The 16,393-nt window shown below is 30.4% G+C and overlaps 6 protein-coding genes across 7 annotated transcripts; 2 read left to right on the top strand and 4 right to left on the bottom strand.

The window, feature by feature from the left end:
• Window positions 1-78: 78 nt before the first annotated feature.
• On the bottom strand, window positions 79-1,553 carry LOC114878551. The gene is made up of 4 exons (XM_029192470.2): window positions 1,233-1,553; window positions 914-1,159; window positions 649-839; window positions 79-383 (listed from the first exon to the last, which is right to left on the bottom strand). Exons 1-4 carry the CDS (start codon window positions 1,551-1,553, stop codon window positions 95-97), a joined length of 1,047 nt encoding a protein of 348 aa, XP_029048303.2. The 3' UTR covers window positions 79-94.
• A 92-nt stretch (window positions 1,554-1,645) lies between these two features.
• Window positions 1,646-2,686, bottom strand: LOC123987930. The gene is made up of 3 exons (XM_046286306.1): window positions 2,273-2,686; window positions 1,902-2,202; window positions 1,646-1,783 (listed from the first exon to the last, which is right to left on the bottom strand). The coding sequence occupies exons 1-3, from the start codon at window positions 2,304-2,306 to the stop codon at window positions 1,648-1,650; spliced, it is 471 nt and encodes a 156-aa protein (XP_046142262.1). The 5' UTR covers window positions 2,307-2,686; the 3' UTR covers window positions 1,646-1,647.
• A 103-nt stretch (window positions 2,687-2,789) lies between these two features.
• On the bottom strand, window positions 2,790-4,681 carry LOC114878550 (rRNA 2'-O-methyltransferase fibrillarin). The gene is made up of 5 exons (XM_029192469.2): window positions 4,564-4,681; window positions 3,847-4,217; window positions 3,604-3,777; window positions 3,133-3,378; window positions 2,790-3,059 (listed from the first exon to the last, which is right to left on the bottom strand). Exons 1-5 carry the CDS (start codon window positions 4,574-4,576, stop codon window positions 2,889-2,891), a joined length of 975 nt encoding a protein of 324 aa, XP_029048302.1. The 5' UTR covers window positions 4,577-4,681; the 3' UTR covers window positions 2,790-2,888.
• A 315-nt stretch (window positions 4,682-4,996) lies between these two features.
• Window positions 4,997-7,012, top strand: LOC114878543 (ras-related protein Rab-30-like). Its single transcript, XM_029192461.2, has 5 exons — window positions 4,997-5,549; window positions 5,780-5,863; window positions 5,965-6,148; window positions 6,208-6,359; window positions 6,434-7,012. Exons 1-5 carry the CDS (start codon window positions 5,463-5,465, stop codon window positions 6,542-6,544), a joined length of 618 nt encoding a protein of 205 aa, XP_029048294.1. The 5' UTR covers window positions 4,997-5,462; the 3' UTR covers window positions 6,545-7,012.
• A 1,184-nt stretch (window positions 7,013-8,196) lies between these two features.
• LOC114878541 (dehydrogenase/reductase SDR family member on chromosome X-like) lies at window positions 8,197-10,535 on the bottom strand. The gene is made up of 6 exons (XM_029192460.2): window positions 10,217-10,535; window positions 9,662-9,769; window positions 9,392-9,565; window positions 9,104-9,311; window positions 8,819-9,017; window positions 8,197-8,750 (listed from the first exon to the last, which is right to left on the bottom strand). The coding sequence occupies exons 1-6, from the start codon at window positions 10,386-10,388 to the stop codon at window positions 8,553-8,555; spliced, it is 1,059 nt and encodes a 352-aa protein (XP_029048293.1). The 5' UTR covers window positions 10,389-10,535; the 3' UTR covers window positions 8,197-8,552.
• Window positions 10,536-13,626: 3,091 nt separating this feature from the next.
• LOC114878539 (Krueppel homolog 2) lies at window positions 13,627-16,369 on the top strand. 2 transcript variants are annotated; one of them, XM_029192458.2, is made up of 6 exons: window positions 13,627-13,679; window positions 14,142-14,306; window positions 14,374-14,555; window positions 14,653-14,720; window positions 14,835-14,968; window positions 15,042-16,369. In XM_029192458.2, the coding sequence occupies exons 2-6, from the start codon at window positions 14,143-14,145 to the stop codon at window positions 15,253-15,255; spliced, it is 762 nt and encodes a 253-aa protein (XP_029048291.1). In that variant the 5' UTR covers window positions 13,627-13,679; window position 14,142; the 3' UTR covers window positions 15,256-16,369. The 2 variants fall into 2 exon arrangements, with proteins under 2 accessions (XP_029048291.1, XP_029048290.1); XM_029192457.2 differs by lacking the exon at window positions 13,627-13,679 and adding an exon at window positions 13,686-13,801.
• Window positions 16,370-16,393: the final 24 nt, after the last annotated feature.

Raw genomic sequence — 16,393 nt, 5'->3', positions numbered from 1 at the left:
CAATAGGAATAATACAAACCTATCAAGTTACAAATTAATTTTGATCGCATGTCTGAGAATAACATTAATGAAGTTTGATAACAAAATATAATAGTTATTTAGTGTATCTAGGACACGGCGGTATTTCAATCTTCTTCATTAATGGTGAGCCACAAACTTGCGGCATTTTGATAGTCTTCGAGCCACAAATGTTTTCTGCGTCATTTTGATGAAGAAGGAAGATCATACTATTGTTAGATACCGACTTCTGGTTTTTTCCTCCAGAACAACAAGGACTGCCGCAAGGTCGCTTTATGGTGTAAGAATCAGCTTCACGAATACAACCTTTTCCATTTTCAATACGTTTTTGCGTGACGCAACCTTTCTTGCCCATGGTCGATTTCCTGAGAGTGAAATTTCGGTGAGTCAAGATTGGCCTTGATTAGATATTGATCAGAAATATATTTTTTATTTTAGAATGAAGGCCTCCTGCTCTGAGATACTTAATGTGTATTTTAGTGATACACATAGGTATTCCCTATGAAAATGATTTAGTACTAACACTTTGAAAGTTCAAGCGTACCTCCTAAATGCAAACTAAATTAAAAATTGTTATATAAATACATAAAGCGACAGCCTGATTATAAGAAGCAAAAAATGTAATCTCACATAGTAGCAGTAGGACAAGGCGCACAAGGACTGCAACATGGAATCGGTGGACAACGTAAAACTCTCAATGCCTCGACGTTCAAAGATGAAACACCTCTCAATAATGCCCGCTGTATCGCGTTTTCATATTCTGCACGTTCTTTTATAATACGCTCGTTCTCTTTGCGAAGCCTCGATATTTCAGCTTCCAGCTGTTTGATCAAAATATTGTGATATAACAATCTATTCTATTCGAATTCTATGACGAAAGAAATATTTATTGTACCTCCATTTCACGTCTCATTCTATCTTTATCTTTTAGGATCGACTGAATAGCTGCATCTGTACAAACAATTTCTAAGGTATCTCTTCCTTGTGGACTTTCTTTCTTGTCCACTTTTTCTTCATCATTATCTGTTTTATCTTCTATTGGTTCATCAGGTTCTATGTCAACGATAGTTTCTACAGCCGTTTTGTATTGCTCTTCTTGGTGTGATGTAGTAGTATTTGTTTGAGTAGATACAGCTTGTTTCTAAAATTATCATTTTTGTTAAAAATTCATTGTTTGTGTCCTTTTTAAGAATTACTTCAGATGATAAACTCACTTCACGTTCCTCACATTCTGCCAACAATTTCCTAAGATTGGCAATTTCACAAGCTCGTGCCATTAGCTCTTTGCGTAAAGCTTCAATAACCGCTTTGCAAAGATCCAACTTGGCCTGAACTATATTGGTCCACTGTTGTATTCGGCCGAGTATGTCGACGAACATCAACTTTTGCAAACATAAATTTAGTTTACCAAAGAAGAATAAAAGGAAAATGAAATAATACTTTACACTTATTTCGTACGAAAATAAACTTCCAATGAAAAAGAAAGTTCTATGTATTCGTGTTACGAAATTGGGAGTTTTTAACGGTAATTTCATCGATTCATTTTTTGGTTGTTTGTATAATTCATCTTTATAAAGCAAATGTGTTTAATATATCCCTCGCTAAATACTCCCCCGAGTTTTCCCAATTTCATGATGATTCTACTTGCGTACAGGGCTCAACCTTTGATTCGTGCTCAAAATTTTCGCTTAAGGTGGCCAATGCTTTACCCGCTTCTTGTAAATTTTGATGCACATCGTCGATCATTTCATCTACCTTCTTATCTCTGTATTTATAGAATAAAGTTTTTCTTATAATAATTTCATACATTGTGAATGGTTTCAAAGAATAGTTGAAGTTGTCCAATTCAATAATTTAAAAATGTTTGATAAATATATGTATACCCAGTTGATCCTGGTACTTGTGATAAACAAGAGCAACATGGTCCACTTGAGGGAAATGAGATTTTTCCATTTTCTATGTTAGAAGTAGATGTTTGATCAACAGTTTCCACTTCAATAGAAGTATCCTCAGTAATTTCTTTTGTCGTGCTTATATCTTCTGTTTCAACGGGTGCATCTGCTCCTCCTAATAATCGGTCTTGATTTTTCAAATTTGAACTGCATTTTCGACTTGTTACAGTTATTGACTTTTTAAATTTAAGCGTTTTAGTTGATAATTTACGACTTTCATTGACATTAAGACCTAGAAGTAATTATAAATTATTAACTACAATTAACCATTTAATGGAAATGTTAAATTCGATGTTCCTTACCGCTTTTAGATAAATTTAACAAAGGCCGAGACATTTTTACGTATATGTACCATAATGACAATAAAACATAATTTTAAAAGATAAATTAACTAGTTAATTTATATGTGAATTTTTAAATATATTTTTGACGAGTTGAATTAAGAAAAAGATGTTGAATATTACTATAACTTTCATTTGTTTTTAATGTTATAATATGTTCAAAGAAATAAATATTATTTCTATACTACAAAGAATATTTGTATTTGTACAATTAAAGACAATAAATAGATTGTTAAAAAGTTTTTATTTTAATTAAAGTATAAGTGGTTATTCAGGATATTCAAAATATAAACTTTTATATTAAACAATTATACGTGTACATTTCTGTTGATATGCCAACTGTACAGGTATAAAAAATAGATAAATTGCTTTTATAGAAATCGTCTAAATTATTTGCATGCTCTAATTTACATTATATTACATCCTATTTTCAGTTTTTCATTCATGAGGGTAATGAAATATTAAAAAACTTTACTTGTAGGTAAAGAAAGCTTACTGTGTATATTCTAAAAAATTCACTGTCAATTTTAACTGATCTTAATAATTAGGTAATATATATATATACATGTATGTAATTTTAAGTTGCTTTTTTAGGAGGTGGCCTATAAACACCAACTACAACAGCATGATCTCTTTCATACGGTTCTAGTGTAATTTGTTCCTGTGGTTTTAATTTGTCAGCAATAAGTTTCTTTACTTCTGATGCGAATACTGCTTCGGGCTGAGCCGTGGAATCTATACAACTTGCCTAAAAATATATTTAAGATAAACATTTAACTTAAATTTATACCAAGAAAATGATTTTAGTTCATAATACTTACTTTAATGGAAATAACAAAGTGACCTCCATTTTTCAAGAAGTACTGAGCATTTAATGCTACTATTCTGGCCTGATCAGGTTGTGCTACATCTGCAAATATTGTATCCACCATGGCAACTAGCATCCTGTATTTATGTGGATGCCTTGCATCTTCAATTATAGGTATAATATTTGTTCGTTTCTTAGCAACATTTATAAGATCTCTACCAGATCTGTGAGAAAATTCTACAGCATACACCAGTCCTTCCTAAGAACAATGTAAATGTAGAGATTTCATAACATATGTCAATTACAATAATAAAGTATTGACATTTGTATACTTATTCTTTCAGAATTAAATAAATATTTAATTCAACAAAAGAACGAGAATATAAATTTTATAGCATAACTTCGACACCAAATCAATGAAAGTACACTAAATTGGCTCTAATTGTATGCATTATAATTTTCCTATAAATTTGTATGAACTCACTGGCCCAACAACATCTGCTACATGTGATACTGTAGTTCCAGATGCAGCACCTAAATATAAAACCTTGCTTCCAGGAGGCATATGAATTTGATCTACACCCCCAAGTATAGCTGCAGCTAATTTTGATCTAAAAGGATTCCACACCCTATATTCAATTTTTTCACCATTTTCTCCCTGCAATATTTACATACTTAATTACTATATATTCAAGTTAATATAAATTACTTTAACTTTTTTATATACCTCAACACTAATCCTTTTTTCACCATATACTTCTGAACCTGGTACTAAATTTAAAGTAACTAATGCATCTTCTTTCCCTCTAGCTATGAAAACTCCCTCATGACGATGTGGTTCTATGACAACAGTTTTGCCACCCTTGAAACCACCACCTCCACGTCCTCTTCCTCCACGGCCACCACCACCACCACGTCCACGTGGGGCACCTCCTCCTCTTCCACCACCTCCACGGCCACCCCCTCGGCCACCACCTGCTCCTCCACCTCTTCCTCCTTTAAATCCACCTCCAAATCCACTGCCTCCCCCTCCTCTACCTCCTCCTCCACCTCTACCTCCTCTAAATCCACCACCTCCGCCACCACCTGGCGAAAACCCTATAATTCAACAAATTCCATAAAATAAATAATTGACAAAAATATTTTCATACGTAAAAATGAAAATTAGCGAAGATAGGTTAGAATACCGTACAGACGTAAACATGAAATTACTATTAATCTGATTTAATAATCCATATATTTAAATAAAAAATCAATTAATATACTTAAATAAAGTTGTACATACTATAAAATTAATACAAATGAACCGTATCGGCACAAAATAAATAATCATTTATATGTTAGGTTACAAAAAGTTTAATTTTATCGCTGAATATCTTAAATCGTTGAATATCTCTATACAAATAAAATATAAACATGCTTTATTAAAGTAGCTATTAATTACCTGGTTTTCCCATTTTAAGTTATAATATCTAAATATTAATATTTAGTATATTACAACTCAACTCCCCATACACGTGTTTCGAAGACGCTAAATTCTTACGGAAACGATGGAAACTCTTCATACATCTTCCGGTTTAGACCGGTAATCGCATTTAATTTATATCGATAGGTATAGATCGATTATTAGATCAAAATTGATGTTCGAAATATTTTTATTTAATGAAACATTTAATTCATTACTGTATGGTTAATTAATTTCAAAATTATTTATAATTTTTATCATGAATATTATATATATAAATAGCGCGAGAAATGCTGCAGCTAGATGACAGCATTTTGGCAACTCTTTACTCTCTTTACCATTTTTGTGTCTCACCCTGCTATATCAACTAACTAATCGTTAGTACTTAGTTGGTATAGCAGGATGTGACACAAAAATGGTAAAAAGACTAAAGTTTTCAAGACGCATTAGGGGTTCATATGGGGTTATCTAGGACCCCTTAAATTACATTACATTACATGACCCCTCGAAAACAAACGCATTTCCAGTCTTCTACATCTGTAGTCACTGTTTCAATGGCAAGGGAAAACGTCATTTTGACAGAATGGCAGAAAGTTTAGAAAGTCAGGTGCAGTTTTTGTTAAATATGTATTTCTGCTTATTTTACAAAAATGGAAGATTGTGCATCCATTGAATCCCAACAAGACGGGAAACTAAGAATGATATCATAAACAGTTCTCTTTTATACAATTGAAAAGAAACTGGATTTCATTAAAGGAAGTATATTACAGTTTCGAATTGCCGTCAAGGTGAACGATTGCGAAAATTGTACGTGTGGTGTTTGCAAATGCATCGTTAATTTTACATAAGGTTCCTGACCGTAGTACGGTACAGATGTGATGGAGGATTACAAATTTCTCTTTAAAGTTGTGCTTGTTGGAAATGCAGGCGTCGGCAAGACTTGCCTCGTGCGCAGATTTACCCAGGTGTATATACATGCATACATAATATATTATTAGATAGTTTATATCATTTATTATTACAAATATACAATAAACTTTTTATAACAAGTAAGTGTTGTTATCAGATGTAGTCTTTTTTACAAGTAGTTTCATGTTTTCATGTTATTCTAATTGTTTGTTCAAACTATTGGTTAACAAAAATTGTATATTACTGTTACATATTATTAATTCTCAATTATTTTCCTTTTTTCTAGGGGTTATTTCCACCTGGTCAAGGTGCAACAATAGGTGTTGATTTTATGATTAAAACTGTAGAAGTAGAAAATGAGAAAGTTAAGGTATACATATGCTGTAATGCATTATGATTCATTCAATGTATATAGAGATACTTTTTGGAATAATTTTACACTATATATAATAAGTATTGGTTTTCTTGTAGCTTCAAATTTGGGATACTGCTGGACAAGAAAGATTTCGTTCAATAACACAAAGTTATTATAGGTCAGCTCATGCTTTGATTTTAGTTTATGATATTTCTTGTCAACCTACTTTTGACTGTTTACCAGATTGGTTAAGAGAAATTGAAGAATATGCAAGTAATAAAGTTCTTAGGATATTAGTAGGTAAGTCTTCAGTTATATCATTAGTAATGTATAATATTAATATTTAATTGATTTATTAGGTAATAAAATAGATCGGGAAGACAGAGAAATACCAACACACGTAGGAGAAGATTTTGCACAAAGACATGGAATGTACTTCTTGGAAACTTCTGCTAAAGAAGCAGAAAACGTAGAACGTTTATTCATGGAAATAGCAGCTGAGCTCATGGAGGTAATTAGATAATATATCATTGTACAAAATTATTTAAAGCTTTTTTCTATATTTAAATTGGTTTTTTATTTCAGCAAGCACGTAGTAAAGAACTACCTAGATATGAAACAAATACAACCTCAATAAATGGTAAAACAACATCAATTGGTGATACAAGTAACTGTGGTTGTAGTAGACTTTCTTAAGTAGTTTTTATATATATTATTAAGTCATTCACCAAACACATAACTTCAGTTGCTAAATATGTATGTAGGATATTATCATAGTTTTTATAGAATATGAAAGTTAAATACAATATTAGTCAATCTTCTATAACAAAAAAATCTAATACTAGAACATCTTTGATATTATATGTTAGTATCTAGTGTTATACCATGCAGATTATATTGATAATTCTGTTGGAAAAGGTATTGAATACTTAAAATTGAAATGAACTTTAAGTATGTTGATAAATATTTATTTACAAATACGTTTTAACGAGATTAAAGAAATTTTTTTGTTGTGGTTCTTTATAATTGCTCTATTGAAATAACATAAGTTGATGACCTATATTTGGGCATTTAATGCTATTTTCATAAATAGAATTCTGAGATATTTTTTATAGTATTTTTTGTTATGTCAGAAAGTACAAATAAATATTTCGTATTTGGTGACTGGATGTGAAGTCATTACGAATATAAGATTTTTACTAAAAAATTGTAAGCCTAATGTTGTTCAGGATTTTTTCAACAATTTTATTACAATGCTACGAAAATCAACTGACTTTTGATATTAAAAAGTAGACAGTTCTGTATGTTTACAATATATACATAGAAATTAATGAAAATGGTAACCTTACACTTCAATCATTATTGCTTGTTACAATAAGCTTGTAAGATTTTCAAAATCTTACAGTTGCATTTACATAGCCAAAGTTTTGTTGTATTTTTTAAGATTTTATCTGAATCTTAAAAAAGCGATAATTAATGTTTATTCCGTCTATGCATTGTTTAATGTTATATTTTTTAGATCTTTTATTTATATTTATAAAATAAGAGATATTATATTTATTATTTGCATCATTGTATTAATAACATAATTTTCTTAGCACATCACTCTAGTCTTTATACATACCTTTTTATACTTTAAGTATAGAAAATGAACTACAAATTACAGTTCTTCGTATTGTGTTATATTTCTATTATTGTGCAGTGAGTATTTTCTATTTTTACGTATATTTTTCTACGAAAATAATTATATGCACGTTATATGATTGTTTTCAATAAATTTTATTTGGTGCAATGATTCTAATAATGAACAGTTACGAAATAGAATTACATGTAGATATTCTGTTTAAATACAGTGTTTTAAAGTGTTTATTTATACTTTAGATCGTTTGAACTTCAATTGTCTTTGCGTAAGTTTTATGTAATTTTTAGTCAGTGCTGAAAATTACACTATATTTCTGTTACATTAAATACATATGTAACGACATATATTGTATTACATTATAGTGATTGTGATTCTTGTATAATTATATTGTTCTAACAAAGAATGGAGCTTCAAGTTGCCGTCATTGTGCAATATTTTATTGTTAATAATGTATACGTTTTAAACTATATACAACAGGAACAAAAATTTGTAATAAAATTACACTGATAAAAACATATCAGTTTGTGTATAGATAAAAGGATAACTATAAAATGCAGTACTTTTAATTTTGTCAACTTATCACGATAATATACATATAAAAGGTATTAAATCTATATACTGTTTAATTCTTTATTTTAAACGATAGAGTTAATATCGTAAAATATAAAAATTTTAAGCATGTTACCGTAAGTGATACACGATTTAATTTCAGTTAAAAATATTTATTATCATTCCCTTCCACATGTTTATTTAATACCCTATATATACATAATGTAAATTGTAATATGTTAGTAATTGACTATAAAAATGAAAACTATTTTAAGAAACACGCCTTTTCTAAATTAGCAAAATTTTTAATATTTTTTATTACGTTAATTGTAAAATTTTCTGGATTTATTTAATGATATTCAGTATAAATAAATAAATAAACAAACTATAAGGTGTTATTAGATTATACATATCCCGTTCCAATATTACCTTTCTTAAAAAAAATTATATCATTATATAAATCTAATAAGTACATATTTTTATAATACATAATTAGTTTAACGAAATATCATTTTACGATACATATTCGAAAAAATCACTTAATTTTACTTGTTGAAGAGATAAGTCAAGCAACTGTTTTTGAATGGACACATTTTCAGCATCTGGATGAAAAGGACTAGAAATACAATTGTTAATGTATATACCACCCTTATCTTCTATTGCTTTGTTTACAGCTGCATAGACAACAGGAGTGGCTCCTTCTTTAGGATTCTAAAAGAATATTTATTATGATTGCAATTGTTTAATAAGTACTTTCAAATATTTACAATGTTACTCACCTTAAGAATATATCGAATAATTGATCTAAAGTGCCAAAGATAAGAATTTACAAAGAGCTCTGTATTTACTATACCAGGATGTACAGTATAAGCTTGTACATGATATTGTTTTTCTTTTAAAATATTTTGCAACCATTTGGTAAATACTACTTGTGCCAGTTTACTTTGTGAATATGCGTTCATACTCAAAAATCTATTCCTGTTTAAATAAAGAACTTACATAAATATAATAATTTTACATAAATATATACACATAAATTACAATATATTACAATAATACAGTACTTGCTATTAATATCACTGAAATTAATTTTTCCCAAAAGATGAGCACAGGAGGTGACATTAACAATTCTACTTGATTGTTGTGGAAGTCCACCAGCTTTTAATAGTGGTAATAATAGAGCTGTTAATAAAAAGTGAGATAAATAATTTACACCCCATTGCTGCTCAAATCCTTCTACTGTTTCATCGTATGGGTAAAACATGATACCAGCTAAATGTAATAAAGTAAGATTAGAATTTAGTAATTCCTTTTACAATACATAAAATTATAAACTTTAAAGCATGTTTTACCATTATTGACCAGAACATGAATTTGTTTATAATCTCTTTTTATTTCTAAAGCAAACTGTTTTACAGAGTCTAATGAGGCATTATCAAGTTTATATACTTTTGCTTGTCCACTTTTAACACCAGATTCGCGAATCTGAAGAATAACTTTTTCACCAGCTGAAGGTGTTCTACAAGCTGAAAAATATATTTTAAAAATCCTTATAAAATATTTTAAAAAGTAAGTTTTACAGATAAACAGAACTTAAATAGTTTTCAGAAACTTAAACATACCAATTAATACTTCCATATCAAGTTCTAGAAGCATTTTCACTACTTCAACTCCAAGTCCTCTAGAACCTCCTGTTATGATAGCTATTCTTCCTGTTTGAAGTGTGCAATCTCAAAACAAGGAAAACTTATATTTACCTTTATTGCTTTCTTTATTAAACTTATTTTCATATTTTCAACAATATTTTCATACATATATGTTTTTCTTTTCTTATTTTAATGTAACAGTAATCATAAATTATGTATACATATACAAATTACTCAAGTTACAAATTACTGTATTGTATCATGTATTGTTCCTATTCTATGCTAAATACACTATATAAGGCATTAATATTTCATTAGAATTTTTTAACTACATTAGCATACATTAACTTCGAAAACAAATTGAAGACTGTATGCAATACATTTAATTTTAACATTATTTTTTTTTAAATTCCTTACACAAAAGGAAAAGAGAAATCGTGATAGTAGCGCGTGACACAATTTTCAAAATTTCTAACACGTCAAACATTCTCAAAAAGTATTAAAGAAATGAAAAGGTATTGAAGTGCTTACCATTTTTATTATTTTTTCTATTTACCAAATCGAAAATAATTTCTTTAACAGCTAATAAACCATACTCTATTTGTAGAACACATATTTCAAGTAAAACAGGCCAATTTTCTCGAGAAGAACGATATATGAATGCACTCGCAATTACAGCAAATATTGAGCCGATGAACAACATTTTCCTGAATTTAATTTATTTTAATTATACAAATCATTAAATTTAACAATTTGCAGGAACACATTGACTGCTATGTTAAAGCAGCGAGTGTGAATAAAGAACTGATGTGTTAAATGATGATTTTTATCCCCATTCGCTCTTGAGCTACTTTTCATATGTAGGTACATTTATCGAGGAAAAACTCTGCGTAATACTGTTCCACACTTGTTTTTTGCAGCTTTTAACATTATCTTTTTGTATACTATCCTTTTTTATTATAAAACGTCAATAAAGTATAAAAATCATTTTTAGGAAAGTCATCAACAAATTATATACATAATTATAATACTTAATTATTTATTCTTGAGCTAAGGAAAAGAAACTTAATGAATATTTAATAATACACAAAGTACTCAATTTAAATCAATCAGTTTCGGTTAAACTAACTGAAAATTGAAATTCAATATTTAATAATTTTTTAATAAAACATTATATTTATGTAAAATTTACAAATCACATTGTATTTGAAGGATGTTCATATAAGCAAAGTTGACACAAGGATACGCGTGGAATAAAAATGGTGTTTACGTATATTTTGCATTTGCATATACATTAACTTTTTTCATTGCTAATTATACGTTGTACTACAACAAAAAATATATAAGCGCATAGTACTGTAGTATAAAATGTATACGCAGGAGGTATTACATAGATTTTCTTAAATTAATAATATATCCTTATAATAAAAAATACTGAATTACAGATGTATACGTTTTGGGCTAAGTAACTAATAGTAGTCTCTCGTCACACCTACATGAAGCAAGTCGGAAGGAATAATAAAATATGATTATTTTTAATTTTTCTTTGTGTATTTCGTTTGTAAATCGTTTGTGATTGATTGTGAGTCTATTTTTAACGTTTGTGATAAATTAGTTCTTTTGTAATTAGCAATTTTATTTGAATCATGATGTGAGCCGAAACTTTTTAGTAATTTTTTATAATAAACAGATTTTGTGATAACTGATAACTGTAATTGATTGGAAATCGTTTGTGATTTACAAATATATCATTTTCATTGTTTGTGAGTGAATAATTTCTTAATTATTTACAAGTTTGTTTTATAATAAATAATTGTATTGCGCATTCGCTACAAATCCGGTCGTACCCATCACTACCTGGGTCTTAAATTTCGCTAAATCCGGTCGTACCCATCACTACCCCCGAACAAGAGAGTTTCCCGATTTGTTCGTTTTTAGGTCTTATATTTCGCTATTTGCTTCGGGGTCTTTGACACCCCGGATGCCAAAATGTCGGTATGCAAACAGTGTCACTGGTGCTTCGGGGTTCCTGACACCCCAAGATGATATCATGTCGGTATGTAGAGATAGTCACTGGTGCTTGGGGGTCCCTGGCACCCCGGATGCTATATTATTGGTATGCAAAGATAGCGGGGTCCCTAACACCCCTGGATAATATCAGGTCCGTATGAAGAGGGCACAATCAGTATAATTTGTTTCCAAAGTATATTTAATTTACTTCATTTATTTTGTTTTGCTTATTAAATAAGCTCATCGAAGGGGAATAACATTTATGATTATATCCTCTTCTGGGTCTCGGCCGAGGATCCCATTTATTTTACTTTTTCCAGTTATTTATATAATTTTATCCCTCATTATAGGCCAAGGCTATCTCAGTATCCCTTACTTCCCTGCATTCCTTACATCCCAACATTCCTCACATCCCTGCATGCCCTATTTTTATATGCCCTTTTTTTTTTTTTTTTTAACGTGGTGGAAATCTTCGGAAAGACACCTTCAGCCCCCCTGGGGAGGGGCCGGAGGTAGTGTGGGATTTTTACCCACTAAAACCATCACGGTGGCCTACACTAGGGCGGCAGGGAGGGTCCTTTGACCCTCCGCCTTGTGTCAAACTCCGCCGACATCGGGGGCGACACCCGATGTCGGCACTCCTGGGGCCGCGTGTAGTGGATTCCGTTACATCCTTGCATTCTTTCCATCCCTGCATTCCTTTCGTCTCTACATTCCTTCCGTCCCAACATTCCTTTCATCTCTGCATCCCTTATAATAAATATATTATAAAGACTGCTTCGAGTAAAGGTAAGTAAAGGCGAGTAAAGGTAAGTAAAGGTAAGTAAAGGTAATTTACCTTTATTTTCGCGAAAATTTCGAAGAAAACAGCGCCCCCTAGCGGCAACAATTTGAACTAAAATTTCGATGTCGAGTCAGCGCCACCTGGTGTTGGAAAAAGGAACTAAATCTTGCTCAATTTTTGGCCCTCTAGCGGCAAAAATGCGAACTAAAATTTCGATGTCTAATCAGCGCCCTCTGGTGTTGGAAAAAGGAACTAAATCTTGCTCAATTTCTGGCCCTCTGGTGGCAAAAATGTGAACTAAAATTTCGATGTCGAGTCAGCGCCACCTGGTGTTGGAAAAAGGAACTAAATCTTGCTCAATTTTTGGCCCTCTAGCGGCAAAAATGCGAACTAAAATTTCGATGTCTAATCAGCGCCCTCTGGTGTTGGAAAAAGGAACTAAATCTTGCTCAATTTCTGGCCCTCTGGTGGCAAAAATGTGAACTAATATTTCGATGACGATCCAGCGCCCTCTGGTGGCGATAAAAGGAACTAAATTTGTATAAAATCGCAGGCCTTATAGCCGCAAAAATTTCAACTCAATTTCAGGGAGGTACTGGGATGTATGGAATGCAGGAATATAAGTGATACAAGATTGTAAAGGGTACAGACATGTAAGGGATGCAGGGATATAAGGGATATTGGGATATAATGAAGGCAGGAATGTGAGGAATGCAGAGATGTAAGGGATGTAGGGATGTGAGAAATGCAGGGATGTAAAGGAAGCAGAGATGTAAGTGATAAAGAGATGTAAGGAATGTAGGGATATAAGGGATGAAGCGATGTAAGGAATGTAGGGATGAAAAGAATGTAGGGATGAAGAGAATGCAGGGATGAAGAGAATGCAGAGATGAAGAGAATGTAGGGATGAAAAGAATGCAGGTATGTAAGGGATGAAGAAATGTACGGAATGTCGGGATGTAAGTGATAAAGATATGTAAGAATTGTAGGGATATAAGGGATGAAGCGAAGGAATTAAAGAATACCGTTTGAGGTAAAATACTTTATCTCCAAAAATTGTTCTTATATAGTTCACTAAAATGTCGATAGAGTACGACACTTAATAAATTATGTGCACCATCTAGTAGAGAAATAAGAAAACTTGAAAACGAAACTCTAGAGTAATTATTAACCTACCTGGGAAAATTATACGATACGTAGGTAATAAATTTGCGTAGATGATTTAACTTACTGAATTCATAAAGACACATATCCGTACGAGCGTTTCTAGAAACTCAAATTTTGTATTAAATAAATCAAGATCTGATCTACCATAATATAAAGTAAGTCTGAAATCATTGCAGTTGTTAAAAATTCATGAACTGTATTTCATTTGTAAATAGAGTTATTGAACATTTGAATTGAAAAAGTAGGCTAACTGTTTCTTAAAAACATAATTTTAGTGAAAGTTAACAACTGATACAGTTAAAATTATCATTAACTTTTGCTGAAATCATAATGGAATTAATGAACTTACATTATATTTTATATATTACATGTTTAATTATATGATACTTCCAAATTATTTGCTTTCACTTTAGGAAATATGTCGCGATTTGCATTTGACATGTTTGTGAAAGTTTTATAGTGTAAAAATCAAATGTAACTGAATGTTTGCTTCAGGATGGCAGATACTTCAAATACAATGGGTGATAATTCACCACAAGTAGAGAAAGGATGGATGGCTTTGCGGCAACATATTATTGACAATAAAATTAAAGTTGGATTATGGATTACAAGACTTTTCACTATTATATTTACTATTGGTTATATCATTCCTATATTTGGGTATGTTGTTTTACATCATGTATTTTTATAAGTTTAAGAATTTAACTTTATATTTTATACCTTTCAGCAATTCTTATAATATTTATTATAAAGTTTTAATGAGTAATGCAGCAACTAGTGCATTACGTCTTCATCAAAGGGTACCACGTGTTCAACTTAATAGGCAATTTTTGGAACATTTGTTTCTTGAAGATTCCTGTCATTATTTATTTTATTCTTTGATATTTTTATATGCAGCTCCAGTTACATGTATCCTTTTTACTTCATAGTATATAGAATAGTAGAGTATTTTTAACATATTATAGAATTATGTTTTTATAAATATTTTTCCTAAACTATTAATTAGTGGTGTTAACTCCGGTATTTTTATTTGCACTGATACATTTTGCTAGTTATTCTCTTACATTAATTGATGTAAGTAAAAAAATTCCATATAAAAATGCTGTATCATGTAATACCAATGGAATGTAATAATACACCCACAGTCATATAATGGCAACAAACAATAATTACCTTTTTTTAATTAAGTGTTTAGGACAGAATAGTTGGTGGGGAGCACGACTTTTAATATCCTTAGTTGAGTTTCAATCACGGAATATTTTACGCATCTGCGCATTGTCGGAAATAGTTATTTTGCCACTCACAGTTTTTCTTGTATTCACGTATGTATTTCTACTTATTAATTTTGTAAAGCTAACTTTTAAACATAATGTACAAATTTTATTTTTTTTACAGGGGTCGTGCCGGTTTATTAACACCATTTATTTACTTTCAATTTTTAAAATTACGTCTGGCATCACAGAGAAATCCGTTTACCCGCAATGTTTTCTATGAACTTAGAAATGGACTGAGTTCAGTTTCAAGAAAACCGGCGGTCCCAATTATAGTGCGACGGATAATTGAAGGTTTACTATCACTTACTCAGCAAATGGCTCCAGTTCGTCAATAATTTGATATTTTAAACATATACGTTAAGTTTTCAAAATAAATTTCCTAGGGTACTAGGGTCCATATAATTTCATATGATTGATGGAGTGGAAATGTTGAAAGTAACCGAAAGTTACAGTTAATTAAATGGTGTATGCTAATAATCTAAGTATAAGTTATAAAAATCTCAATTGATGTCAGTATTCATTTACGAATATTATGAATGATAAATGACATTTTGAAAATATTTCATACAACTTATTGTTAGACTAGATTTAGAATTTATTTACTACATAGCAAAACACTTGTACGATTGAATTGTGTAATTGCATTTTTAATGTTTTGTAATACATAATGTCGATTTGTAATAAGATTTTAACTACATCTTTCTAAATTACTATAAATGTGCGTATGACACAAGCTCATTAGAATTTATTCAAATCTTCTGTTTGTTTCCTTTTTTTTTAATTATTATTGTGATGTACCTCTTCACCGTTTGAACAACTGTTCACCTGTAAGATAAATTAATATCATATATACAATGAGGAATATAGGAATATTGGTTAATGTGTATTATGTCTCACAGTTGGATATATTTTGGTATTGTTCAAAAATGTGTTGGCATCTATACTTATGCAATCTACGGTTCTTTAGAAATTAATCAATATGTTAAACATTTAATGTTTGATAAATCGTTCTATTATTTGATGTAAATATAAGTTGTTCTATAGAGTTTATAGTAAAACAGCATTTAGTTATGTGCGTTTAGTTCATCTCAAAAAGTCAATTATCTGGTCTATAACAAATATTTTACTGCGTTTATTGTAAATGAATTTTACTCATAATGTACAGTGTGTTTGGTTATGGGTGGGCATGCTTTGACAGGATGGCAGCTGGGTGGCCGCAAACAATTATTCGGCATTGCATCGGTAATATAGTAAACGTAACTTCAATCAAGCTCATTAATAATTCAAAAACTAAACTTTAACAGTAGGTTTGGTAAAAGAAAATGTTGTTCAGAATTATCCTGGCTACTGCCTCCTTAAAGCATGTCCATCGGGAGCCGAACATCTTTATATAGAAAAATGATTAAGTATAATATATGAAGTTTTGGTAAATAAAAATATGAAAACATTTCTTTGTTGTGTTTATGAAACATT

This window comes from Osmia bicornis, chromosome 1 (genome assembly GCF_907164935.1).
Source record: "Osmia bicornis bicornis chromosome 1, iOsmBic2.1, whole genome shotgun sequence".
Classification (NCBI taxonomy): Eukaryota; Metazoa; Arthropoda; class Insecta; order Hymenoptera; family Megachilidae; genus Osmia; species Osmia bicornis.
Note: the sequence above shows the minus strand (reverse complement) of the source record. Positions and strands in the feature narration are given on the sequence as shown.

Bases quoted from the DNA above. Each gene is read 5' to 3' on its own strand.
- LOC123987930 (XM_046286306.1), bottom strand. From the start codon at position 2,306: ATGTCTCGGCCTTTGTTAAATTTATCTAAAAGCG. The intron at 2,203-2,272 runs GTAAGGAACATC...AATTACTTCTAG, and splicing joins GTTAAATTTATCTAAAAGCG to GTCTTAATGTCAATGAAAGT. The intron at 1,784-1,901 runs GTATACATATAT...CTATAAATACAG, and splicing joins CAAGTACCAGGATCAACTGG to AGATAAGAAGGTAGATGAAA.
- LOC114878541 (XM_029192460.2), bottom strand. From the start codon at position 10,388: ATGTTGTTCATCGGCTCAATATTTGCTGTAATTGCGAGTGCATTCATA. The intron at 9,770-10,216 runs GTAAGCACTTCA...CCTTGTTTTGAG, and splicing joins TAGAAAAAATAATAAAAATG to ATTGCACACTTCAAACAGGA. The intron at 9,018-9,103 runs GTACTGTATTAT...TTATTTAAACAG, and splicing joins TTCAGTGATATTAATAGCAA to GAATAGATTTTTGAGTATGA.
- LOC114878543 (XM_029192461.2), top strand. From the start codon at position 5,463: ATGGAGGATTACAAATTTCTCTTTAAAGTTGTGCTTGTTGGAAATGCA. The intron at 5,864-5,964 runs GTATACATATGC...GTTTTCTTGTAG, and splicing joins TAGAAAATGAGAAAGTTAAG to CTTCAAATTTGGGATACTGC. The intron at 6,149-6,207 runs GTAAGTCTTCAG...TTGATTTATTAG, and splicing joins AGTTCTTAGGATATTAGTAG to GTAATAAAATAGATCGGGAA.
- LOC114878550 (XM_029192469.2), bottom strand. The intron at 3,778-3,846 runs GTATATAAAAAA...TAAATATTGCAG, and splicing joins AAAAAAGGATTAGTGTTGAG to GGAGAAAATGGTGAAAAAAT. The intron at 3,379-3,603 runs GTGAGTTCATAC...CATTGTTCTTAG, and splicing joins TAGCAGATGTTGTTGGGCCA to GAAGGACTGGTGTATGCTGT.
- LOC114878551 (XM_029192470.2), bottom strand. From the start codon at position 1,553: ATGAAATTACCGTTAAAAACTCCCAATTTCGTAACACGAATACATAGA. The intron at 1,160-1,232 runs GTGAGTTTATCA...TGATAATTTTAG, and splicing joins CAGAATGTGAGGAACGTGAA to AAACAAGCTGTATCTACTCA. The intron at 384-648 runs GTGAGATTACAT...TTTCACTCTCAG, and splicing joins CCTTGTCCTACTGCTACTAT to GAAATCGACCATGGGCAAGA.
- LOC114878539 (XM_029192458.2), top strand. From the start codon at position 14,143: ATGGCAGATACTTCAAATACAATGGGTGATAATTCACCACAAGTAGAG. The intron at 14,307-14,373 runs GTATGTTGTTTT...TATACCTTTCAG, and splicing joins TATATCATTCCTATATTTGG to CAATTCTTATAATATTTATT. The intron at 14,556-14,652 runs GTATCCTTTTTA...ACTATTAATTAG, and splicing joins ATATGCAGCTCCAGTTACAT to TGGTGTTAACTCCGGTATTT.